The sequence below is a fragment of the Callithrix jacchus genome, chromosome 9 (assembly GCF_049354715.1).
Source record: "Callithrix jacchus isolate 240 chromosome 9, calJac240_pri, whole genome shotgun sequence".
Lineage (NCBI taxonomy): Eukaryota > Metazoa > Chordata > Mammalia > Primates > Cebidae > Callithrix > Callithrix jacchus.
The window spans coordinates 52,751,292-52,777,803 of NC_133510.1; the positions used below are offsets into that span (position 1 = coordinate 52,751,292).

The window sequence follows — 26,512 nt, forward strand, 5'->3', positions numbered from 1 at the left end:
TTGGCCTGGATGTTGTCATCTTTATTTAAGAAATATTTTTTCTGTAACTGAAGACGGCTCTCTCCCATGGACCTTTCAGCTTCATGAGTCAGTGTATATTGCCTGAGCTTTAGCAATGGGAATACAGATTTCCTAGTTCACTATATCTGAGTGAGGCCTTCATGATAAAGATGTTCTTGCAGAAAGGCAAAATTGTATTAATGCAGTGTCAAACATCAGCAGAAAATTAGAAAAAGATTACAGACCAATATGCAGTCTTGAAAAATGAGATGACTCAAAGGCTTGAGGTCATAATAGATCAATAATGAAAATATCCTATATGTGCAACAAAGTGCTTTATTCATTGGTTTGGTTTTAATAAACACTGTGGAAGATGTTGCATTGTATAGGTTACAAGCAAGCAGGTTTAGAACATTTTAGTATTGTTATTGTCAACTTTGTCAAAATAAAAAAAAGAGAAAGTTTTAGTAACTAGTCTTGTCTTAGATACCAAGACACAAATATTGTAAAAATGAGAATTGAATGCAGATGTTTTAATTCCATGTCCCAAACACTTTTCCTTGTATCATTTGGCTCATCTGAGCTGTAAGCAACATCATGAGCTTTCTCATTTGTTCATGCATTCATTCATCAACTATTGGTGACATACCTCCAACGTGCTAATCATTATACTAGACACTGAGAATGCTGTGATTGACAAGACATAGTTTCTGCCTACACTGTGATTGACAAGACATAGTTTCTGCCTTCAAGGATGCTTACAGTCTGGCAAAGAACACAGGCATGTCTTCCATACTGGTCACGATGAACCAGTGAAATTATGCTACAGCAGCAGGAATAGAGCAGGCTATAGAAGCACATATAAAAGGTATCTTACCAAATTATGACTTAGGCTTTCTGAGGAATTGCTTATTTGCATTGAGTACACAAATGTTAGCAGGAGTTAAAGGAACAGTGTTCCAAGCAAAAGTAAAGTCATGCTTGAGAAGAAGTTATATAAAGTTATGCTTGAGAGGAAGGGCATTCAGGTCCAGAGGAGGGAAAGACCCAAAATCTTTACAAGTTCAACTTACTGTACCATTCCTACTACTTGGCTAATTAGAGACATCATCCATCTATACATTCTTCTATTCATCTATCGATGTATCCATTCATCCTTCTGTCTATCTTGCCATTCTTTCATTCATCCACCCAACCATCCTTCTGTCCTTTCTCCCTCTCTTCCTCCTTCCCTTTCCTTATTTCCTTCTTTTCTTCTTTATATCCATCCTTTCATCCATCCATCCATCTATTTAGTCATGGTAGGTGCTAAGATATTTATTGAATTATGTAATTAATTTAGAAAACCTTTACTGAGAGACCTAGTACATGCCAGGCATTGTGCCAAGCACTGTGGAGGTGATAAAGATACATGAGATGTTATCCCAGGTGATACGAAGCTTAAAATCTCACTGAAGAGATAACTTTACACATACATTAATATGATACAAGCTGGATGGAACAGGTGTGTTAAGAGGTGGCCTAAGAATTTATCGTTGGCTGTAGGGATATCATATGGAGGGAAACCTAAGTTTAAGTGATAAAATTAACAGACTAACACCAAACTGAATATTCTTCATCTTTTCCTTTGTCTGTTTGCTTATTTGTTTTATTTTGTTTTATTTTCTGAAATTTGTTCTTTGACAGATTCTGTGGCAACAGCATCTGGGCCACTATTAGTCGAAGTTGCCAAAACTCCTGGTGCCAGCCTTGGGGTTGCCCTAACTACCTCGATGTGCTGTAACAAACAAGTCATTGTCATAGACAAAATCAAATCTGCAAGTATTGCAGACAGGTAAGTATGGTAGAAAGTGCCTACTTTTCGGCCGGGCACAGTGACTCACGCCTGTAACCCCAACATTTTGGGAGACCGAGGTGGGTGGATCACCTGAGGTCAGGAGTTCAAGACCAGCTTGGCCAACATGGTGAAACCCCATCTCTACTAAAAATACAAAAAAATTAGCTGGACATGGTGGCAAGTACCTGTAATCCCAGCTACTTGGGAGAATAAGGCACGAGAATCACTTAAACTTGGGAGGCAGAGGTTGCAGTGAGCCAAACCATTGCACTCCAGCCTGGGCAGCAAGAGCAAAACTCTGTCTCAAAGAAAGAAAGAAAGTGCCTACCTTTCAAAATTGCATGTGTGCAATTATGTGTGTGTGTGTGTGTGTGTGTGTGTGTATGTGTGTATGTATATATATGTGTGTACATATATGTATATATATACACACATACACATATACGTACACACAGTTGTAATATATATATACACATGCATAGACACATAGACACATACATACACACATAGCTTTCTGACCAGTTTATACAAGTTGCACACAAAGAAGGAAGTTCCTGTTGTAGGGCTTAAAAATTCACCTATGTGTCAGCCACCTGCAATGTCACATCACCTCATCCAGATGTTTGGTGTGACCCTTAGCAATAGAAAGAAAAAATAATAATAAGCAACTAAGCAAGTTTTCTTACTGTGTCCTAGGTCACTAGCCTGTTCTTGATTTAGGGTAACTGAGTAGATCTTTATTAAACCCCATGCAGAGCAGTCATGGGTTTTCCTGAATTGTTGACAATTAAATCCTGCTACCATAAAATCTGATTTCTTTGTTTCTTAAATAAATAAAACAATACTTTAAAAAATATTTTTTACAATACATTCAGAAAGTCCTGTACTCTCATAGCATGTTAATCTTAGGATTTTACAACCTTCAGGGGTCTCTCAATACATCATTCACTTCAGTGCCACAATAAAAATGAAATTTCTTTTTTCTAATTAATATTTTATACTCGTAAGGTAAAGGGGGAAATAAAAAAAGACTATCTTTTCATCTAATAAATTATTTTACAGCTTCTGGTAAGAAAAAACCCATCTTCCATAGCTGAAGTACTCCAAGTGCAAAAAAATGTGGAATTATATTTTAGCTGGAAGGGATGCCTTGAAATGCTTTTGTCTTGGGAAACAGACTATTCACAGTGGGCATTTTTCGATATACTGCACCTGAATGACCAGTCTCCCTTGTATATTTCCAGCCCTCTTCTCCATGTACCCCTCAGCCTGCCTGGGAAACCTCCAGCCATGGTGCCATGAACTGCAGCAACCCCTAGTAATGGTTAGTCCACAGCTCCACTGTGGTCTTACCGACATTCAGTCCTTATCAGTGACAGCTATTGATCCAGAGCTGTTCTCCAGTTCAGTGGCACAGGATGCTTTCATTTCTTCCTCTGCTTTTTCCGATTCCACAGCGGGTAACCAGTTTAAGGAGCTGTTCACTTGACTAATATGTGGGGATGCTGACAGTTGTGCTGGCGTTTCTCAACTCATCCAGTGGCCAGCTCTTGAGTTCAGCAAGGTGTAGCAGCTAGCCCCTTCCCCGCCCCCATCTTTTTCTTTGACTCACCACGCAGGCCTGGTTTTATTACTCACTTGACTCCTGCATAATTTCCACCATTATCAAGAGTTTTTATATTAATACATGTTCAATCCAGAATAACATAGTAATAAAGAACTGGTGATCTTAGAGCTTGTGTGAAGATTTCAAGGAAGTATTAGTGAAATCTCCCTAAGTTATTCTTCATACGTCAAATAGACCCTATTCCAATTCTGAGAGTCATGTTTGATATTTTGAAGATTTACCAATTCATGTTTATAGATAGAAAAGCCTAGAACAAAAAAGCACGGACAGAAGTCCAGGGGAAGCATTTTCCTCTTCTCTTTCCTCTTGCTCACTTTCCCTCAACTTTCCACACAAGCACTCCAACATAAGGCTTTTTTAAAGAAGGACAAGAGAAAACATTTCCTTGAATTTTTCTGTATTATCCCCAAGGTTTTACTTCCTCATTCATATTCAAGGTACTTAAAATTTGACAGATGATTTTTCCTATAACACTCGCTTTTCTTTTCTTTTCTTTTCTTTTTTTTTTTTTTTTTTTTTGAGATGGGAGTCTCACTCTTGTCTTTCAGGCTGTAGTGCAGTGACGTGATCTCAGCTCACTGCAACCTCCGCCTCGTGATTCTCCTGCCTCAGCCTCCTGAGTAGCTGGAATTACAGGTGCCTGCCACCAAGCCTGGGTAATTTTTGTACTTTTAGTAGAGATGGGGTTTCACCATGCTGGCCAGGCTGGTCTCGAACTCCTGACCTCAGGTGATCCACCTGCCTCAGCCTTCCAAAGTGCTGAAATTGCAGGTGTGAGCCACCATGCCCAGTCTCTCTCTCTCTCTCTCTTTTTTTTAAGTAAATGAAAACTGTGTGAAGTTTTAACTCTAAAAGACATGAAAGTCAGATTCCAAAGACAAAGGCACCACCTCTTACTAAGTATTTCTCCTTTCCGTAGATGTGGCGCACTGCACGTGGGAGATCACATCCTCTCCATCGATGGAACCAGCATGGAGTACTGTACACTCGCAGAAGCAACCCAGTTCCTGGCCAACACCACTGACCAGGTCAAGCTTGAGATCCTTCCCCATCATCAGACCCGGCTGGCCCTAAAGGGGCCCGACCATGGTAAGATGATCCACCTGCATCAAGCTCTTTCTCTGGCCCTCACAACATTGCTCCCTCCGGCAGAGTTGGACAGCAGAAAGACACTGGGTCTCATTCTGCCTAAATGTTTCTTTCTGTTTTTGAGACTGAATCTTGCTTTGTCATCCAGGCTGGAGTACAATGGCACGGTCTCGGCTCCCTGTAACCTCTGCCTCCCCGGTTCAAGCAACTCTCCCACCTTAGCCTCCCAAGTAGCTGGGGTACAGGCGTCCACCACCATGCCTGGCTGATTTTTGTATTTTTAGTAAAGACGGGGTTTCACCATATTGGTCAGGCTTATCATTTCTTTTCAAAACAGGGTTATGTTTGTTTACTCTAATCCATTTTCTAAAGTCTTTTTTTTAAGCCACAAATAATTTACTTGAAACCCTGAAATCAAGGAAAGAATTTTCTGGATAGTGCTATTTGGTCTTTTTTTTTCTTAGAAAAGTCTTTGGTGCAGAGAAGGCAAATAATTTGACTTCCTGGTATTCGTTTTGAATTTCCAGTCTATATGAAGGCTAGTGAATGCAAATAGTAAAACTCTCACTTAAAAAAATAAATAAAAGGGATATTAATAGCAGAACCTTCCAATATTTGGCACGGATCAGAGGGAACTACTTAGATGAAGGGTTGACTTTCTATATATTTTGTCTTTTGCCAGTGTAGTTTTTTCTTAGGATAGAGAACAACCTGTTTGACCAAACATCTTGTCAGGGAGAATCAGAATATTTGACTCCATTTGTTCAATAAAAAAATGTCACCCGAAGGTATCTGCATTTTCACTGCCTTGAAATTCACAGATACATTTGCCAGGTCATCATGTCATCTACCTAGGTACCTTTAGGCAGAACCTGGTACAAGAAAGGGGTCTTTGAGCCCCAGATCAAATGAAGTCAGGTTCTACAGTGGGATCTCTGTTCCGACATCTTCTTCTGCCCTGTTCCTTAGAGGAAACACCATTCCTTTGTACTCCTTGAAATTAGAGGCCTCATGGGTACTGTCAGGGTGGCCTGAAGGAGGATACTGCCTTTCTGTATATTTAGACACAATGCAGTTTTCCCTGGAGTTGAAATTTTGCTTTTGAGGGGGTCATTTGTATTGTGTCTCCCACCTTCTAAAATGCACTGCACTTCTCCATAGTCTGGGGAGCGGGGAAGAGGGATCAAATAATTTCATACTAAATCAGTCAGCTGGATCCAGGCTTTTTAATTACATGGAGCTTAGACAGCCCCGAAGCTGATGAAAATCTCTAGTACAACATTACGCTTATCAGATTTTAATTTTACACATTGGAGTAGAGAAATGATGCAGCATAGGCAGTTTAGGAAAAGAAAATCAGGATCATCCTTTTGGAATAGAAGTGCAAAGCAGCTGCAGGAAGGTGCCATTCACAAGGATGCACGCTGTTCCTGTCAGGAGGCCCTGTGGCCCTGCCCGTACACTGGCAGAGAGGAGAGATTTCTGAAGCCGTTTAAGTTTCTTTAAATTAATCAGCAGTCTTATTGGATTTGGAGCATAGTAGGCATAAGAATGTACACTGTGTAGTGCTGTCTCAGCACAGGGTTTTGCTTGCTAAATTCTGTTTTCAGCGAATCGGAAATGCATACTGGACCCTTTTAAAATGTTAGCATCTTTAGCAACCTCTTTTATTTTTCTTTAATTGGCCCTGTATACAATTTGTAAATAATTCAAATTTTTCAACTTATGGAATATTAAATCTTTTAACCTGCCAAGGCAATTTGAAATTAATTTATATACTAAAATATATAGACCAAGAACGAATTTTTTTGTCTTTATTGTGGAAAACCTGATGTCATTTGTGTTGCGGGGATAGGAAGGTGATAGGAAGTTCATGTAATTCTAGCTTCCACTTCTGACTTCATCCTCTATGTTTTCTGAAAGTCGATCACTGTCTTTTTTATCTAGCAAGTAGGCTCTTCCCCCACATTGCATGTTAAAATCAGACTTGCATTTCCAAGAGGAAATATATTTTGGCTTCTAAACATAATTAAATTATAGTAAGGAATTTTTTAAAAACACACAAAGAAAATGTTATTGTGTTTACAATTCTCAAACTTACATTTTTAACTAACGGAGTTTCACAGTTTTACCCTTTCTGCACAAGAAAGTTCCAGTTGTTTTTTCCAAATCTCTGATGCCTGAACAGTGCATCTCTCAATGCGTTTCCCACCTGTCCCGACTTTGTTAGCAGCAAAGCATACACCTCGGAGTTTTCAGGTGAATGTACGAATGAATATCTTAACTTGGAATAAGAGATTAGCTGTGCCTTTCACTGATAAACAGCAGCATTAAAGAAGCTGAAAAAAATGAGTTTTCATGAGGTTAGAAATTGTTCCCACTGAGGGTTTTCAGGAGACATTATTGTGATTGAAGGAAACTGACATTTTGGAAGGGAAAGTGTGACCAAAGTCCCTAGGCTTGACACATTCAGTACCAGGAGGACCTTCCATTTGAGAGCTCCAGAACAGTCACTGGGACAGCTGTGCTCTGCTCTTTCAAACATCCTGAGCAGAGCAAGAGGCTGCAGTTAGAGAGAGAAGAAATAAAAGTAACCTCTCTATATCTCTTGAGACTGCAATAGTGATATCACCAAGGAATGATAAAAACATAACACTTTACACGTATTGTTTTCTTATCTGTAACAAGGGACTTAGACGCACCCATAGGAAGAGGTGGTATTATCTGGTGGCTGAAGCAGGGACTTTAGGATCACATGTCCAGGGCTTCAACTCTGACTCCACCACTTGGGGACCTAAGCAAGTTACCCAACTTTTCTATATCTCAGTTTCTTCATCTGTAAAATGGGAGTCATAATAATACCTGCCTCAAAAGAATATTGTAAACATTATCTGAGCCAATCCATGAAAAAGCACGTAGCACAGTGCCTGTAAGTACTAAGTGAAAGTAGGCTGCCATTATTGGCACTATTAAATGAGAGAATGTCTATAAATGTACTTTGCAAAATGCCAGGACATGCCAAAAATGTAACATCTTATTATTAAACTCTGGAAGCACTTGCCTAAGTATCAAGTACACCACATTGGCATGTACCTCCAAAATAGGCAGCAGCTCTCTTCTCTGGCCTACGTTATTTGTTCAATACCTTTTGCGTTCATCATCAATAGCATACAGTTTTGTGCATTATCTTATATCATTTCTGTCTCTTAATTATTTTATATGTATGAATATTTAATCCCCAGTAATAATTCAAAATCAAGGTAAAGGGTATGAACTTTAACCTGTCTGCAACAATTGGCACAGTCTTGGAAGGCAAAAGATGGTAAATAATATATTTCTTATGGATTTAATAATTGTACTTGACAGTCCTTACAAATGCCCAGTAATTTTCAAAGCACTCAATAAAGAAGTGGATCAAAAGGTGGCTGTAGAGTTCCAAAGTCCATTCACCGTACCCTGGTTTCATTTGAATTACAGATGATATTTTGCGAGAAGTATGCTTAAGTGTCTGCGGCTGTAAATTGGCTAGACCCAATAATAACTGTGTCTTACTAAAATGTCTTCTTGTACACCCAAAGTAGAATGAGGATGTTGAGAGAATATATTAGGGACATCCTCTGTAATAAATACTCTTTTATCTAAAGGAAAATGCTGCTGCAGTGTTCACATAGGCACCCTGGCTAGTATTCCCATTCATTCCTGTATTTGTTTATTCATTCATTCATTTATTAATCATTAAATATTAGGCACAGTTCTAGTTGCTAGGATATATCTAGTGAGCAAGACAGGCAAAATATATCCCTATGCTTATAGAATTCACATTCTAGTATAGACAAACAAATATTAAAAATAGATTAAATAAATAAAGCTGCTTAAGACAGCAATAAGTGCCATGGAAAATATAAAACAGTAAAGAGGTGGCATGGGGAGAGCAGCTCCTTCAGCCAGGGAGATCAGCAACAACTTCTCAGAGGAGGTGGCACCTCAGCCAAAACCTGAATGATGAGAAGGAGGCAGCCATACAAGCAACTGGGGAAAGAATAGCAAGTGCAAAAGCCTTGAGGCAGGAAGGAAACTGACCTGTTCTAAGAATAGACATAAGATCAGTGTGGCTAAAATATACAAATGATGGGGAAAATGATATGGATGAAACTAGAGAGATAGGCAGGGGCTGCATTTGATTCTCTTTGTAATCGTTAGCTATACAGGCTGGGCACGGTGGCTCACACCTGTAATCCCAGCACTTTGGGAAGCCAAGGCAGGCAAATCACCTGAGGTCAGGAGTTTGAGACCAGCCTGGCTGACATCTCTACTAAAACTATAAAAATTAGCTGGTCATGGTGGCATGCACCTATAATCCCAGCTACTGGCAAGGCTGAGGTGGGAGAACCGCTTGAACCTGGGAGGCAGAGGTTGCAGTGAGCCGAGATCATAACATTGCACTCCAGGCAACAAGAGTGAAACTCCATCACCCCACCCAAGAAAGTAATCTATTCAAACAGTAATGACATGATCTAACTTATGTATTTAGGAGGCCACCCTAGCTGTGTTGTAGAAGGTAGGTATGCAAGAGATGAATTGGAGAGCCACATCTGAAGGTGTTACAATGGTCTAGATGAAAGAGGTGGCAGCTTGAACTAGGAGAGGAGAGAGAGAGGGGGAATCCAAACCACAAACCGAACAGTTGAGTAGAAGGAGCAGGCCAGTTGGTTTAGGGCAACACAATTATAGTGGCTATGAAAGTATCTGCTGCAGAATTCTGAGAAATTCTCTAAAACTTAAGTGTCCAGTGAGTGAAATTTCTTGAGTGAAAGATACATTTATTTCCTTTAAAAGATACTTTATTTTTGGCACGTAGATCGAAAAGTAGACAAATCAGTATGATCACTCTGAACTCATTTGTTTCTATTCTGTGTACCAGCACCATGCTAAGCACCATATTTGCCTAATTCTCATAATATTCCTGTAAGGTACATGATTTCATGATCTCCATTTGATGTATGAGGAAATTCAGGTTTAGAGTGGCTGAGTAGCTGGCCAAGGTTATACAGAGAGGAAGGGCTGGAGCCAGAGCCGAAACCCAGGTTTGCTTCACCCCACAGTGATCCGTCCATGCTAGTGCTTTTGTTTCATGTCCTTTCACTCTAGAAAGGATGCGAATTGACCAATTCAGCTGGTATCACAGTTGATGTAACTTAAATTCTTGTCTAAATGACCCTCCTTTCAATGCACAGAGTATTTCACGTCTCTACAAGAATAATTACTGTCAAATAATTCACATGTAAGACACCTAACACCAAAATCATGAAAGTAGAAGGAGATAAAAATTCATATGTTAAGCCAGGCATGGTGGTTCATGCCTGTAATCCCAGCAACTCAGGGCTGAGGTGGGAGGATCACTTGAGACCAGCCTGGATAACATAGGCAGATGCCCATCTCTATACAAATAAAATAATAAAACATTAGCTGGGCGTGGTGGCATGGGCCTGTAGTTCCAGCTACTCCGGAGGCTGAGGTGGGAGGATTTGCCTGAACCCAGGAGTTCAAGATTACAGTGAGCTATCACACCACTGCACTCCAGCGTGGGTGACAGAACAAGACCCCATCTCTAGAAAAATAAAATAAGTTCATAAGTTATTTTGAGTGCTTTAAGATTATTAAATGAGGCCTAGTGCGGTGGCTCAAGCCTGTAATCCCAGCATTTTGGGAGGCTGAGGCAGGTGGATCACGAGGTCAAGAGATCGAGACCATCCTGGTCAACATGGTGAAACCCCATCTTTACTAAAAATACAAAAAATTAGCTGGGCATGGTGGCGTGTGCCTATAATCCCAGCTACTCAGGAGGCTGAGGCAGGAGAATTGCCTGAACCCAGGAGGCGGAGGTTGCAGTGAGCTGAGATCGCACCATTGCACTCCAGCCTGGGTAACAAGAATGAAACTCCATCTCTAGAAAAAAAAAAAGATTATTAAATGAAAAACTTCATATCAGACACAGTAACGAAGATATTGTTCATATTTCAGAACACTGGGTAGAATATCAAATCTTAACATTGAAACTAGATTGGAAGGATGATAAAGATTTTCTAAAACATAAAAGGGATGCCAATTTGAAATTTTAATAAAGTTTGAAGTAAACTTTAGTAAAATTTTATGGTGTCTTAAGGAAATATAAGAACATGTGAAATATTTTAAGAATTAATTATTTCTAATATGCTTTTTCAAAAAAATCATAAAATATAGAGACTTTTATCTTTTCCTTATTAGTTGGGATACAAATAAGATACTGATACTGATAGATGATTAGAGTGGTTTATTGTTGAGGAAAATCAAGTCCAAGTGATAGATCCTAGTGTAATTAAAATATCAGAGCAGTAAATTCTGATGTGTGACTAGTAAACCACTTGAATCATGCACCAATGTGATTTATGGATCCTTCTTTTCTTTTTCTCAAAGCAAGTGCTACTAACTGGCCAAGATTTGCAAATCTTTAATTACTAATTGTGTGCTATAGATCTTTGTGGGGTTGACTTTTAAGTTAAAAAAATGTTTTTAATCTCTGCTGCAAAGCACTAGGGGAGATTAGAAATTGATTCAATAGTCATTTTAAAAGGACAAAAAATGAGCTGAGGAAAGACACGCGTTATTCTTAGGAAGATAAAAAGTTTCCATTCTTGATGTTAATCATCTATTTTGCTGACCACTGAGTAAAGGGCAAAGCCAAGTAGATTTGTTTTTTATTTATAAGCAGCTTTCTTTTCTGTTATACTTTTAATTTGGGTAATTCAGTTATTTTTCCTCTTTTTTGGTTCTTTGTTTGTTTGTTTGTTTTTCTTATTTCTCATCATCACTTCATATGGGCAGTGAAAATTCAAAGGAGCGACAGGCAACTTACCTGGGATTCGTGGGCCAGCAACCACAGCAGCCTTCACACCAACCATCACTATAACACGTACCACCCTGACCATTGCAGAGTACCAGCCCTGACATTCCCGAAAGCACCTCCTCCAAACAGCCCTCGTAATGTTCCACGCTTTCTCCTCCTGGTCTTTTATTTCGATTATATTTTTCTCATGCATCTTTGGCTTCATGGGTGTTGCGTTTTCTGTTTCTTATAGTAGTAATTTATCATTTCTGGCATCTCCTGGGTCTTTTTCTTTTCCATCAGAAAGCACTTGTTGTTAGGAAAGGATGTAAATGTGGTTTATATGTGGCTCGGGAAGTAACAATTCAGAATATTATACAGAGACAGAGTTCTCAGGTCTTCTTTGTGTATTTGGAATCACTTATGAAATTCATGTCAGAAAATATCTATAAAAATGAGACTGTGTATCTTGATGCATCGAGTCGTTCATGGACAAAGTTGTTCTTTTATTTGTTTTTGTTTGTTTAAAGAAATTCTCATAGAGTCTCTTTGTGTTCCTATGCGCTTATAAAGATCCTGCTGCCCCCTCAGCATTTGTAGGCTTTTGTAAAGCATTGTCTTATTCTTCTGAGGCCTGCCGTCTGTCTGGCTGGGATCCTTCCTAGCCATTGCTATGCATCATGTGTATCTTTCTGGATCGTTACTGATTGGCAAGTGTGGCGGGCTCAGGCCCCACCTGAGCGTGCTCTGTGCAACGTCTTCACTCTCTTACAGCAGCTTTGGTGTCTTCATCCTTCTCTCCTACCTCCATGAGTGCATACAGCCTGAGTTCCCTGAATATGGGGACTCTACCTCGAAGCCTCTACTCCACCAGCCCACGTGGAACCATGATGAGGAGGAGACTGAAAAAGAAAGACTTCAAAAGCTCACGTAAGTGAAATGACAGCCAATGGCATTTGGCCTGGAAAAAGCCTGTGGGCATTGGAGTCTTGGAAATGCTGAAATTGTGGGAAGAGTATTTTACAGTTGCCTAAGTGATCAGGTAGATGCTGAGCAGCTAACAGCTCTGTGCCAAAGACCATTGACATCATGCCCATTGTCTGTGTGACAATGACTGCACCCTAATATAACTTCAGATGAATTCATTCATACTACCTTTGCCTACAACTTTTTATTTGAGATTTGAGATTTTTCTTGCTCTTTTGATGTCATAATATACCCAAAGATATGATTTTTCCTTTAAGACTCCTTTTATTATATTCTGGGTTGCTTTGGACATGAAACCTTTGTTCTTAGTTTCTTATTCACTCTAAAGAAATTTTGTGAAAATGATGCTCCTCTTTTGATAAATGTGAGATTCTCATGTATTCATTTAATGTTATTATAAATTTCATAATAGATTATATTTTGTGACCCTCCCTCCAAAAAGCAATGAAAAATATGAACATTCCTTTTTAAACTATATCTCTTCCCCAACTCCAGTACTTTTTCCAGAAACCTACCCCATGGGTAATCATTGACATAACATATATTTCTTATTGTCTGCTCTAGCCTGAGAAAGATTGTAAGGATGCTCAGCTTTACAACAAGCATCCTAAAGTCTAGGAATTTCAACCACGATTCTTGTAAAAATGATCTGAACCGCCAAACATGATATAGACTAAGCAAGACTAGGAAGATGTAGTTGGTTACTTGTTTTGGGATAGATGGTTGTCTGAATAGAGAGGAAAAAGGGGTGATTGAATGCCTTAAAAAGAAAGGAATACAAATCATTCCTACATTTATGTTTTGGGTTGGGGAAGATTATTCTCCCTCATCATAATCACATAACTGTGGAAGAAGGAACATTGACCTTTCTAGCCAGACCTAATCATAGTCTAGAGAGTGTGTTTCTTGTCCTGTATCCCTTTTGATGGCCATGATTATGATTCCTACAAAGAAATTTAAAGAAGATAGGATCTCTTCCCATGTTTACCATGGGAATAAAAATAAGGAACATCCTTAAGTTACCTAAATAAAACAAAAGCCAGATACTTCATGATGGGTATGGACTTATCGGCTTTTCAGCTTGTTTGCCAGAGATTCATCTCCCCAAGAGAATCTCTCTCCAGTCTCACCAGGGTCCCCCTAAGTGCCCCAGACCAGCCATCAGCCACACTAAGAGCTAGTTTCTTCATAATATAGGAACCTGAAGGTTTCCTGACAGTGAACTCCATTGCAAAAGACAGGGCCACCACTGTGGTTTGTACATGATGTAGACTTGTATATACTGTTAAATATAAGGAGATTTGTCATCTTTTTTATATGAAAATGATAGTAAATTTGAAATTATGAAAATGGAAGATTGAGTTTAGTAAAAATGAGAACAAAGAGTTCCTAAAGTCCCATATATTTTTAGCTGACATTAAATTATTTAGTCTCGGAAGAAACTGATTGAAGGCAATATAGTGAACTCATCATGAGCTGAGACTCTGGAACCAGCCTCCCTGGGTTCCATCCCAGCATCATTACCTTCTAGTTGTAGGGCCCTGAGGAAGTTCTGTAAATTCTCTATGCCTTGACTGAAAATAGGGAAAATTACTTCATTGGGTAATTGTGAAGATTGCATGAGATTGCATGTGTGTATGTGTTTTAGAACAATACCTGGTAAATGGTAAGCCCAATTTAATTGTTAACTATTTTGAATAGTTTGTGTTAACTGTCATGTACCTAAATCTAAATTGTCACATGAAAAAAAATCTCTTGACATTGTTCTCAAAGTTTGGCCTTTTCCACAAGGGGTACATTTTTGGCATAATAGGTAGGTCTTGAGTCTTCCACATAATGCCTTCAGGGTTTGTGGTGGGTATTTGTATATGAATTTTTTTTTTTACAGATAATGGCTTTCTGTGTAGTACTCCTCACTGACAGAAACAGGCTAACAGCCCTCAGCAGGGAAGAGCAATTAAAATGAATTCATTAGTGTTCCTACTTCTGCTTCAAAGGCTAACGTTTGTTTGTGTTAGGTAAGACTTGCTATGTTGATTAGGGACATTAGTGAATACAAATGAATGATAATATGTTTGACTATCTCAGGTTGATATTTACACATCTTAAATTTTGTAGCAGGAAAGGAAGCTGAGGCGACTCTGTCGCTGATATGCATAACCCACTCATAAATTCTCTCTTGAATCAGGACATTATTCTTCAACATGGTAGAAATATAAACAGAAACCTGGTTCATTTCATTTCTAGTTGTTTGTGTTTGCTGTAGACATTAGCCACTGGAGCACCACTCACAATATACATATCAGAATGTTCATAAATGTGTCTCAGGAGATCACACATTTTGTATTTTATTCAAACAATAAATTCCAAAATGCTACGAACTTTTATTTCCACTTGAAAAAGACCTGAAAAAAATGATAGTGTTGCAAAGGTTTTTTTCATAATGAGGATTTTTTTCTTTTCTTTCATTGCACTGGTTTGGTATGGTCACATTAAATGTAAAGGTCTTCCCAAATAACTGATAATAAAAGTTTTATTGCCACTCTTACTATACCATGGTTTACTTCCACCACTTTATTTATGTCTTTGTTCTGTGCCACCATTTGTTGCCCCCTTTGTACTACTTATGTTTCTATAGCAACCAGGCCATTAGTATAGATGGAAAATCATGGCAAAAATCACAAATGCAATAAAAAGTCTCTGCTTTATTGGTGGTGACTTGAGGCCAGAGCTTGCAAACCGGAAAAGGTTCATATGTGTTTCCAATGCCAAGGAAGGACATGCCCAGAAAAGAATGAAATCTTCTCACATGAAAATTAAAACATTCTGTATTATTGATCAAAGGAGACATGCAACATGTTACAAGCATTAAAACAGGAAGGCACCATATTTGTTTCATAGGGAAAATAGTAGGCTTTGAGGAGTGTCACAAAGCCCTGGAGACATTGCTGAGCCATATCATAGAGGGAGCCCTCTCATCTCCTCTGCCAGGATCTTACTGCCCTTTTCCTGGCTGCCTGGACTGCCTCCTTTTCTGCCAGAGAGGCCAAGTCTTCTTCCAGAACCCCATCATCTCCCTGTAACAGCTGTGTGGCTGAGCAACGGATCTAGCTAGTTTGCCCTGCTTTCTGTTCCCCACCACTGTACTCCAGGCCAGTGTAGAGACTCTCTCCCCAGTTCACCTGAATTGCAGCAAAGAGTAGAAGTTAGAACACATCTCCAGAATGGTCTTTGCTGCTTTTGTCATCAGCAGTAATTACTACTAGGGAGGGTGCCCTGGAAAAGAGCTGAAGAAAAGAAAATGAGATAACCTAACAACTTTTCTGGTCCCTTCCATCAACCTAGGAACAAAGAATGGAAGATAAAGGCATCTACTGGTAAGCTTTTATAAGTGACCATTCAGGGAGCCCTGGAAGGGGACACCCTAAGAACTGTCCTCACACCCCCATTTGAACAAAGGAGCTGTTGGCCACCTCTGCTGCTCTCCTGAACTGGATCACATGATACGCAATGTGTTGGGTCTATGGCAGGTTGAACACTATAGTGTGGAACACTTAGTGAGAAAGAAGTCCCAGATTACAGGATCAATAATAAAAACATATTATTATTATGGGAGGTTCAGGCAGGTGGATCACTTGAGCCCAGGAGTTTGAGACCAGTCTGGGCAACAGGGCAAAACCTCGTATCTACAAAAGAAAAGAAAAAAATACAAAAATTAGCCTGTTGCCGGGCGCGGTGGCTCACGCCTGTTATCCCAGCACTTTGGGAGGCCGAGGCGGGTGGATCACAAGGTCAAGAGATCAAGACCATCCTGGTCAACATGGTGAAACCCCATCTCTACTAAAAATACAAAAAATTAGCTGGGTATGGTGGCGTGTGCCTGTAATTCCAGCTACTCAGGAGGCTGAGGCAGGAGAATTGCCTGAACCCAGGAGGTGGAGGTTGTGGTGAGCCGAGATCGCACCATTGCACTCCAGCCTGGGTAACAAGAGCGAAACTCCATCTCAATTAAAAAAAAAAAATTAGCCTGTTGTGGTGGCACACACCTATAGTCCCAGCTACCTGGAGGGCTGAGGCATGAGGATCGCTTGAGCGATGGAGATTGCAGTGTGCCAAGACTATGCCACTACACTCCAGCCTGGGCGACAGGGTGAAATCCTATCTCAAAAAGGAAAAAAAGAGAAAAGAGAAAAAGAAAACATAAAACAGATTATAGTAAGAAATTTTGGGGGTCCTTAGCTCTATACTTTTTAAATGCTTCTCATAGCTGATAGGAAATCTTGCAGCCTTCTAAATTAAATACACATTTGGTAAATTTTAAAACTTTTAGAGCTGTTTTTGGTTCCCCCTGCCCTTTATTACGCTAGGAGAAGCAGGAATTGACAAAAATATAGTCCTTCCCTGCAAACCTGAAGAGTTGTGAACAGAGCCCTCTATGTGAGAATGGGAACAGGACAGAGTGGGCACACAATCCTGAACACAACCTCAGCACACACCAGTTAGCAGGATTCAAACATAGGGTGTCAGCAAGTTAGCATTTTTATCTTCACCTTGTAGACAAGCCTAAGCCCAATTCACTGGCTTGCAGCCTGATGACGACAGAATACCTTGCAGAAGCATCTGCTACCAGGGAGAGAATTCACCATCCACACTTTCAAATGACAGGGAAATACTCATCTTCATTTTCTGTTGCTGGTTGACCACATTAATGAAGCAGGATAATCAAGCTCATCTTTTTCTCCTCCAAGCTAATGTTGGTTTTTTTCTTTCTTTTGGTTACTCATTTTAAATCTCCAGTATATCTTTTTCATATCTGGTAATAATTTTCAAAACGTTCATATGTGTAACTAATCAATACATACAATTTCAAATGAAATTTTGCTCTTTGTCAAAAGATTCCTATATGTCAGAGTTAATTATAAAATCATGAATTATTTACTATAATGCTTTATGTATAATATGAATTATAACTTTATATAATTATAAAACCAATACATAATGCATAAATTTATTTTAAATTCTAAATTCAATTTTCTAATAATTTTTGTCATCTCAACTTGCCTCCAGATAGAACTTATAAATTTAATAATACTCATATTAATTAGTACTTATTTTTATTTTCAAAGCCTTCTGAAGAATAAAATTATTCAACTACCTTCTCTGTTTCAAAAAACATAGCAACTCTTTCCTTTGAGAAGGCTTCGCTATATCTAATTTAATCTCACCTGTTACTTTTTATTAAACTGACCTATTTTTTCTTGGCTCTTTCTTAGTGAAGCTGGTAAACAGCTGACTTAAAGTTTCAAAAACAGCTTGTAACTCCAGTGAAGTAGTCCGACATTCTATATCAAATTGTAATCTCAAATGGAAAAAAAATATTAATGGGAACCTATAAAAGAGTCAGAGAATGTTTCCTGATTAAATCCAAAAAGCTTCAGCTAGAAGATAAGTGGAAGTTACCTGCCAAATCAGTGATGCTGTAACATAATATTCCCATCTGCTACGAGTAATAACTGGAATGCAACACACTCTCCAGATCCTTACTGACAGGAAACGGTATCTGCCAGTGGTTTGGTGCCACTGATAGCAAGAATTATGATCTAGAGAGTAATCACAGTACACTCTACATCAGCAAAACCACACTAAAACATGTGATCTGAATTAATACATGACAGTCCATGTGTCAGGCGTGGCAATTGTAACAAGCATAGAATTGGAGGCTACCTTCACCCCGCACTGCAGGCCATGTTAGCCTTAATCCAGCTGAGACAGAATGAGGATGGTGCTTCTTAAGGAAAAGTTGAATTTTTTTTCTTACTCTTCCTAGACAAATGATCTACTTCACCCTTCCTTGCCCCATCAGCTGCAATTATCTGGGTCCTGAAGAATGACTTGTAGTTCCTTACGGTAACTCAGCAGCATCAATGTGAACTGTTGATTCCAAAAAGGAAAATGTGCATGACATTGCAAGACTTGATTCATTCCTCATTTATTCAGTATTTATTGAATATTCCAGGCACTAAGATTTCAGAGATTAAAAGAGCTGGTTCCAACCTTTCAAGAACTCAGGGTCAAATGGAGAGAGACAGGCAAATAGAGACCAGATAAATGCTGAAACTCAATCATGTATTAGAAATGTGGAAATGTAGAAAAGTAAGTACCTAATTCTGCCTGGATAAAGCAGAGAAAGGGACCCAGAGCAAGAGCTGAGTGGCAGAGGGCACAGTAGATACAAAGACACAAAACTGCATCAAGAGTGCTGGGGCACACGGCACATGAAGGGATTACAGAGGATCAGGAGAGTGGGTGGGCAGGAGAAAGAAATGGATGAAGGGTCCTATATGCTCTGCTAGAATTGAGACGTTTGTTCTATAGGAAATAGGGAGCAATAGAAAATTCAAAACGGGGGCAGGGGTTACCTTTGCATGTTAGAAAGGGTGCTCTGGCAGCAGTTGGAGGCTGTTAGCATAAAACAAGAGGCAGGGTCACTAGTTGGAAGTCTGTTCAGTAATGTACTCTGGTGATGTTGAGGCCTTACTCTGTACAGTGGCAATAAGAAAGGGAAGAAGATTCACTCAGTTTTGAAAACATTGAGTTTGAGGAGCCGACGAGACAGTTTGTGGATGGGGATATCTATTGAGTAGGGAAATCCGTCACTGGAGCTTGACAGAAACTAAAGAGAAAGAGTTGAGAAGATACATGCAGGGTAGATATGTTGGGGGCCTCATCATATCAGGAAAGTCAGGAGGAAATAATATGTAGGGAATATTGTGCATGTAACCCAGAAAAAAGTACATTAGAACAATTCAAATAAAAAATAATGAAAGCCAGAATTTAGGCACTAAGATTAAGAAGGGAAAAGAGGATTTTTGCAAGATATATTTCAGTGGTCATCCTGAAAGGATTTAGCAATTGATAGAATTTGAGACAATGGGGAGTTGTGAGTTAAGGCTACTTTGAGATTTCAAGCCTAGAGGACAATAAACATCATGGTCCTGTTCACGGAAATAATAGTGGCAATGAGAGCGGGAAGAGGATCCACTCAATTTTGAAAACATTGAGGAGCCAATGACACTGTGTGAATGGGATATCCATCAAGGAGGGAAATCCATCACTGGAGCTTGACAGAAACTAAAAAGAAAGAGTTGAGAAGATAAATGCAGAAGACATATAACCATGCTGGGAATGAATGAGTGAAAGAATGAGAGTAGAAAAGACTTAAGACACGACTGTGCACTGCAATGCAGAGGGAGGCAAAGCAATTGGCTGGGGTTGAAAAAGTAAGATGCTCAGAACAAAGCTTCATCAAGTGAACGATTTTAGAAAGCAAGGGATGGTCCAATATGCAGTCACTGTGGGGTAGGTAGAGCAGGCGAAGCCATTGATTTTAGCAGTCAGGAAGTCATTGGTGAGAGTAGTTTCAGTAAAGCGTGAAGGCAGAAGGCAAGTTTTAAGCAGCTTCAGAGCCAGCACATATCTATACACAGTGGTCTGAAAGCTGGGGGAATGAGTAGGAAAGCTTGAAAAAAGCAGCAAAAGAGAAGTGTTTTCATGGCACAAAAGCAGTGGCGGGGTGGAAAGGGATAGTTTCAAAAACACTAAAAGGGGGAATTAGCCTTGAAATGGGACTAAGAATATATTCTCCTATAGTTGGGGACGGGGAGGAAGAGGGAACCAATAATGATACAGAGAAACTGAGGTTAAACAGAATGCTGTTTAAAGAACTCTGGTCAAAGGGTTGGATCTTTTCAGTCTTACAGGAAATTAAGAGTAACATTTGACCCTTATTTAGGGTGGAAACATTTGAGATAGATCCTTTGTGGAATGAAATAAGGTGCCAAAATATCAAATGACAAAGAATTTAAGGGTCTAATAGAGAATACTGTCAATTCATAGTGACTTTTCCTAGCACCCTTCAGCAACTTGGTAACAGCAGTGGAGTTGACTGGGCATTACCAAAGAATATAGAGTATAGAAAAAAATCCCATGAGGTTTAAGAATCTTTGAGCCTAGGAGATGCATTATTAAAATGGTCGCCAGGGGTCCAGGTGGAGAGTGGGGAAAATGAAGCCAGCAAAGGCAATGACTCTCCACCTGCACTTGACTAGAGACCCAGTGGGAAAGAGCAAGGCTGAAGAGACCAAACTCTAGGGCAGTGGGGGGACTTGAAGAATGTACAGAGTTTAAACAACCTCATTGTGCCAACACAACACTGGATTAAGGCTGAGGACTGGCATAGCCTCACCAGATTTAGATTAATTATTTCTTCAGAGCTGAAGGTAGGATTACTTAAAAGTCACAAAGCCCAGATGCAAATGGCTAAAGTGGAGAAAACATGAGACCAGCTAGCCCAACTCCCTTTCTCTTAAATAGGATGTAGACACACAAAGAGACAAAATGGCTTACCCCAAGGTTCCCCAGCTGGTGCTCAGTGATAAAGCCATCCTCTTAAAGTACCCTAACCCCAAAGCCATCCTCTTAAAGTCCCCACAATGACCCCTGGTTTGAGGAGTGAGGAGCCAGGGTGCAGGGATACACTGATGTTATGATTGAAATGTGTTGAGTATTGAGAGATTTGTTTATCTTTTTCAACTCTTGCTAAACCAGACGGCCATAATTTAACCTCCAACTGTTGCCAATGAGTTTTTGTGCAGAGACAAGATCTACTTTGCAAATGCTGGTATTCCTGGTGCTTGCTCCAACCTAAAGTCATTATTTTCTGTTTGTTTCTCTAGTGTCCTTAGCCTCTAGCACAGTGGGACTGGCTGGGCAGGTTGTTCACACAGAAACCACAGAGGTTGTGCTGACAGCAGATCCTGTCACAGGATTTGGAATCCAACTGCAGGGCAGTGTCTTTGCCACAGAAACGCTCTCTTCTCCACCTCTGATTTCCTATATTGAAGCTGACAGCCCAGCAGAGAGGTGAGACGCTTTCGTTCACAGCATCATTTTCTGCTCTGCATTTCTGGTACCTGCTGTCGTTGAACAGCTAGTAAATTATAAATCACTGCTCACTGCAGAAAATGCAAGATATGATGAACTCTCTTCTGACAGTAAAGTTTTATGTTCTTGATCAGGTTTGAAAAGGGTAATAAGCATGGGTGCCTTTATTTAGCAGATTTTGTCCATCAAGGGACTTGAAGCTATATTAATTAAAAAGGATAAAACCCCATTAAAACAATATCCTGAAGTTCAACTTCAATAATTTCTTTGCCATGGGGGCGTGTACATTCATCATTACTAAATATTGGTTTGGATCAGATTCTAACGATACCATGGTTATGAATTATTATCTCCCTGAGATACTTTAGAATCCCCCTGCTTACAATTATAACCATGAAATGCAACAGCATAAAACATTGAAGTTGACCTTTATGATGCCCACAGCATTGAATAAGCAAGACCAAATTATTATGCTGTTTTGCAAGGATCAAGCAAGGTAGATTTGGCAAGCTCAACTTGGTAATTATTTACTCTATCTACAACCTCTCACATATGGTTCTAAATTAGATGTGGGGTGCTTCAGATTGGAGACAGAGTGATGGCCATCAATGGAATTCCAACAGAAGACAGCACCTTCGAAGAAGCCAATCAGCTCCTCCGAGACTCTTCAATCACGAGCAAGGTCACGCTGGAAATCGAGTTTGATGTCGCAGGTATAATCATATCATCTCAAGTCAGTGGCAGAGTCAGGAGTGGACTGCATGTGAATTATACTGGTTATGTGGCAGAGAGAAAACTGTTGTTTTATATGCTGAACATGCTTTTGTTTAGGAGGTTTGGGGTGTCATTTTGAATTGAGCATTGTTTTGGATTATTCCTTAAAATGTCACCACAGGAACAACTGAAAATAAATGTGACAAATTGAGTAAGTAATAGCCACAACTATAGAGGCCATAAAAATAAATCATATGGCCTTTGTTCTTTCTTTCTTCTGTGTATTACAGAAACCATATTCTTCAGCCACAGAGACAAGTAAAGCCTCTCTTTGACCCTGCACACTGCAAAGAACACAGGAAACTTCTTTTGAGAGTCATGAAAATTCCCTAAGTGTATTTAAACAAGCCCAGTTGGCAAATATTTAGTCTTTAATGTTAAAGAGAAATGGCAGCAGATACTTGTTAAAAACGACAAGGAAGACTTTATTGGAGACTACTACAGTAGGCGGTCAAGAATATTGCAGTAGGCTGGGCGGGGTGGTCACACCTGTAATCCCAGCACTTTGGGAGGCCAAGGCAGGTGGATCACCTGAGGCCAGGAGTTCAAGACCAGCCTAGCTAACATGATGGAACTCTGTCTCTACTAAAAATATAAAAAATTAGCCAGGCATAGTGGCAGGTGCCTATAATCTCAGCTATTTGGGAGGCTAAGGCAGCAGAATTGCTTGAACCTGGGAGGTGGAGGTTGCAGTGAGCTGAGATCACACCACTGCACTCCAGCCTGAGCAACAAGAGCAAAACTCTATCTCAAAAAAAATAAAAATTAAAAAAAGAATATTGCAGTAGGAGGGAGAGGTTGAACCCAACTACAAATATAGCCAGGGCAGTTGGGAATTTACAGCCAGTGACAAAGAATGGAGTCATTTAATGAAAAATTATGAAAAGGAACTTGATTAAATATCAAAGGTGAGGGGACCAAGGGGATTCTCCCTAAACTGACTCAGCAGGATTCTTGCTAAAATTGGGCTCCCAGGCCAAAGACAAGGCCTAGTTAAGAAGCGGACTCCAGGGAGCCAAACTAAAGTTTGGTTATAGACAGAGTCCTGATCGGGTGCAAGTTTTAGAGATTGGTGCTAGTTCCCATTTAGGAAAATTGTCTTCACACAGTGAAAGACTAGCCCACGGACCCAATAATCTTTACCAATCAGTAAAGATATACTTGTAGACACAGGGATCACATTATTCCAACAACTATTTACTATTTACCATGGGCCAGTTATGCCTCTGCATAATCACAAAGTAGATGTCATAATAGGCAGGAAAGTAAAAAAGAACACAAAACTTATATTTTGTAAAAAGCTTCTATTATATGAAGCTTATATTATAGCAGCATATAGGAAGTTAATTTAAAAATTAACAAATATTGCCCAGTGTGGTGGCTTACACCTATAATCGCAGCACTTTGGAGTCTGAGGTGGGAGGATCACTTGAGCCCAGAGGTCAAAACCAGCCTGGGAAATATAGAAAGACCCCATCTCTGAAAAAAAAAGTTTTTAAAATTAGCCTGGCGTGGTGGTGCACATCTGTAGTCCCAGCTACTCAGGAGGCTGAGTTGAGAGGATCACTTGACCCCTGGAGGTCAAGGCTACAATGAGCAGTAGTTGTGCCACTGAACTCCAGCTGGCAAGACAGAGTGAGAGCCTGTCTCAAAAAAATTAATTAATTAAAATTTAAAGAATATGTGCTCTAAGGAAAATGCAGCAGGATAGAGGGTTAGAGAATTACTTTAAGGGAGCTAGTTTTGTAGGCTCATTTTCTAAGGAAGTGACACTTGGGCAGCGATGTGAAGGCTGAGAAGAGTAACTTTGTAAGGCTCTCAGAAGAGGGCATTGTAGGGAGAGGGAGTAGACAGTGTAAAGGCCTTAGCCAGAACAATTAGTTTGCTGGAGAAACGAAAAGGGCTGCTCTGGAACAATATAAGGGAGTTGGGTTTGGATTGGGATTGGATTTGGAGGGGTTAGAGGGGCCGAGTAATGCAGTGCCTGGTAAGGAATTTAGATCACATTCTGAGTATAATGAAGCCATAGAGCATTTTATGCAGAGGAACTAATCTGAGGAACGTTTTAGAAAGAGCATTCTGACATGGGAGGGGAAATAGAAGCAGAAAAGCCAGTTAGGAGATTGTGGCAGTTGGACAGGTAAGGCATGATGGTGGCTTGACACAGTGGTAGTGCTGGAAGTGGTGACAAATAGTGGAATTTAGGACATGGCTTGAAGCACAGCTGACAGCACTTGCTTATGGGTTGGATATGGAAGATGAGGGAGAAGAGCATGGATGGCTCGTGAGGTATGAGGGTAAGCAGTTGGGTAGACAGTGATGTCTTTAGCTGAGAAGACTGGAAGAGGGGAAATATGGAAATAGGAAAAATAATTCTGTTTTTAGAGATGAGTTGGCAAATCCTCTGCCAATACTAGAGAAAAAAGACAAGCATGTCTGTCTGTTCCTTAATTCAAATGACTGTTACTGAGCACCAGTTACTAGGTGCTAAGCACTGTGCTATGTTCAGATCACTGAAAGAGAAAATAGAAAAGATTCGTATCCTCAAAGAGCTCAAAGCTAAATAGGAGATAATGAGCTGCTAAATGGTAAGAATAGACTCGCCAAATTTGTGTTGCCACTGGAATGCAGAAAGAAAGCTCAGGAGAGAGTAGTGCAGGCAGTACCTTCTGGAGCCTAGGATTGAGGGTCTGGGCTGGATACCAAGACCAAGGAGTGATCAACATGGCAGTGATTGTTAAAGTCATTGGAAAAAAGGAGACCACTAAGGAAAGAGTGGCAGTAAGAAAGGGTCCGAGGAGGGGACTCTGCCTGAGGAATACTGAGACTTAAAGGGGAAAAATGTGAGCAAAGGTGATGAAGGTGCACCTTGAGAAATGGAAGAGAACCAAAAGAATGTGGCATTTTGGAAGCCAAAGAAAGAATTTCAAGGCGAAAGTCATGATCAATAGCTTAAAGGTACTATGGAGAATTCAAGTTACGTAAGGTAGGAAATGTCCTTTGGATTTGGCCATTAAGAAGAAAGACATTGCCATAGTATGAATAGATCTGGGGAGTAGGGGCCGAAGTCAGATTGCAGTGAGCTGAGGAATGAATGGAGAGTGACAAGTACAGAGGCGCTGTGCTTGCTGTCTGCTTTAGGAAATGGATTTTGGAAAAGAGTGTGGCAGGAAAAATGCACTGAATGGATGAAAGAGACTGGAGACCACTGTAGGCTCCTCTTTTGAGAACTTCTACTGCATTCACTTAAATACCTGTTGCTCTATTTTATATTCAGTAGTTCTCAACCAGGGTCAATTTTGCCCCAGGGGACAGTTGGTGAGGTCAATAAATTTAGCTGTAGAGAAAGAAGAAGAGACAACAGATAGTGGGAGACTGCGAGTTCAGAAGGGTGTTATTTTATTTCGTGGCTTTGTTTTGTTAAGAGTGGAGAGATTGAGCATGTTTGGGGCCTGACATGAATGAGGGAGAGAAGAGATAATTGATGGAATTAGATCCACAAAGGAATGAGAAAGAGAAGTCCAAGACAGAAGGTAGAAGACCTCTTCCTATGAGTTTGTAGAAAAGGGTGTGAGACACAGAAAGACAAACCTCACATGTTCTCACTTAACTGTGGGAGCTAAAACTTAACTGAACTTCTGGAGATAGACAGTAGAAGGATGATTACCAGAGGCTGGGAAGAGTAGTAATGATAGTGGGAGTGCGGATGGTTAATGAGTCCAAAAAATTTTGGAAAGAGTGAATAAGACCTGGTGTTTGCTAGCACAACAGGGTGACTGTAGTAAAAAATATTTAATTGGCCGGGCCCAGTAGCTCATGGCTTTAATCCTAGCACTTTGGGAGGCCAGGGCAGGAAGATCACCTGAGCTCAGGAGTTCTAGACCAGCCTGGGCAACACACTGAAACCCCTCTCTACTAAACTACAAAAAATTAGCCAGGCATGGCAGCATGTGCCTGTAATCCCAGCTACTCGGGAGGCTGAGGCAGGAGAATCACTTGAATCCAGGAGATGCAGATTTCAGTGAGCCAAGATCGTGCCACTGCACTCCACCCTGGACAACACAGCAAGACTCCATCTCAAAAAAACAAATAAATAACTAAATAATAATAATAATAATAATTTAATCATGCATTTAAAAATAGCCAGAAGAGTATAATTGGATTGTTTGAAACCGAAAGTATGGGTCCTGGAGGGGATGGATACCCCATTTTCCCTGATGCGGTTATTGTGCATTGCATGCCTATATCAAAGTATCTCATGTAACCCATAAATAGACATGCCTAATATGCACCTACAAAAATTGAAATAATTTTTAAAAGGAAAAGAAAAGGATGTGAGAATATAAGTACATTTTTAGCTGGCTTTTAGGTGGTTCGTGTAAGAACTGTCAAG

The 26,512-nt window shown here is 40.0% G+C and overlaps 1 protein-coding gene across 24 annotated transcripts in view; it reads left to right on the forward strand.

The window, feature by feature from the left end:
• The window catches only part of GRIP1 (glutamate receptor interacting protein 1), a 726,295-nt gene that overhangs the window by 605,643 nt on the left and 94,140 nt on the right, over nt 1-26,512 (forward strand). For 9 of the 24 annotated variants that reach the window (XM_078336115.1, XM_035256165.3, XM_035256169.3 and 6 more), the window contains 6 exons: nt 1,687-1,834; nt 4,384-4,553; nt 11,415-11,570; nt 12,190-12,345; nt 21,138-21,324; nt 21,913-22,058. In XM_078336115.1, coding sequence (XP_078192241.1) covers nt 1,687-1,834; nt 4,384-4,553; nt 11,415-11,570; nt 12,190-12,345; nt 21,138-21,324; nt 21,913-22,058 — 963 coding nt within the window. The remainder of the gene's footprint in view (nt 1-1,686; nt 1,835-4,383; nt 4,554-11,414; nt 11,571-12,189; nt 12,346-21,137; nt 21,325-21,912; nt 22,059-26,512) is intronic. The other 15 variants (XM_035256177.3, XM_035256170.3, XM_035256173.3 and 12 more) reach the window with 3 other exon arrangements.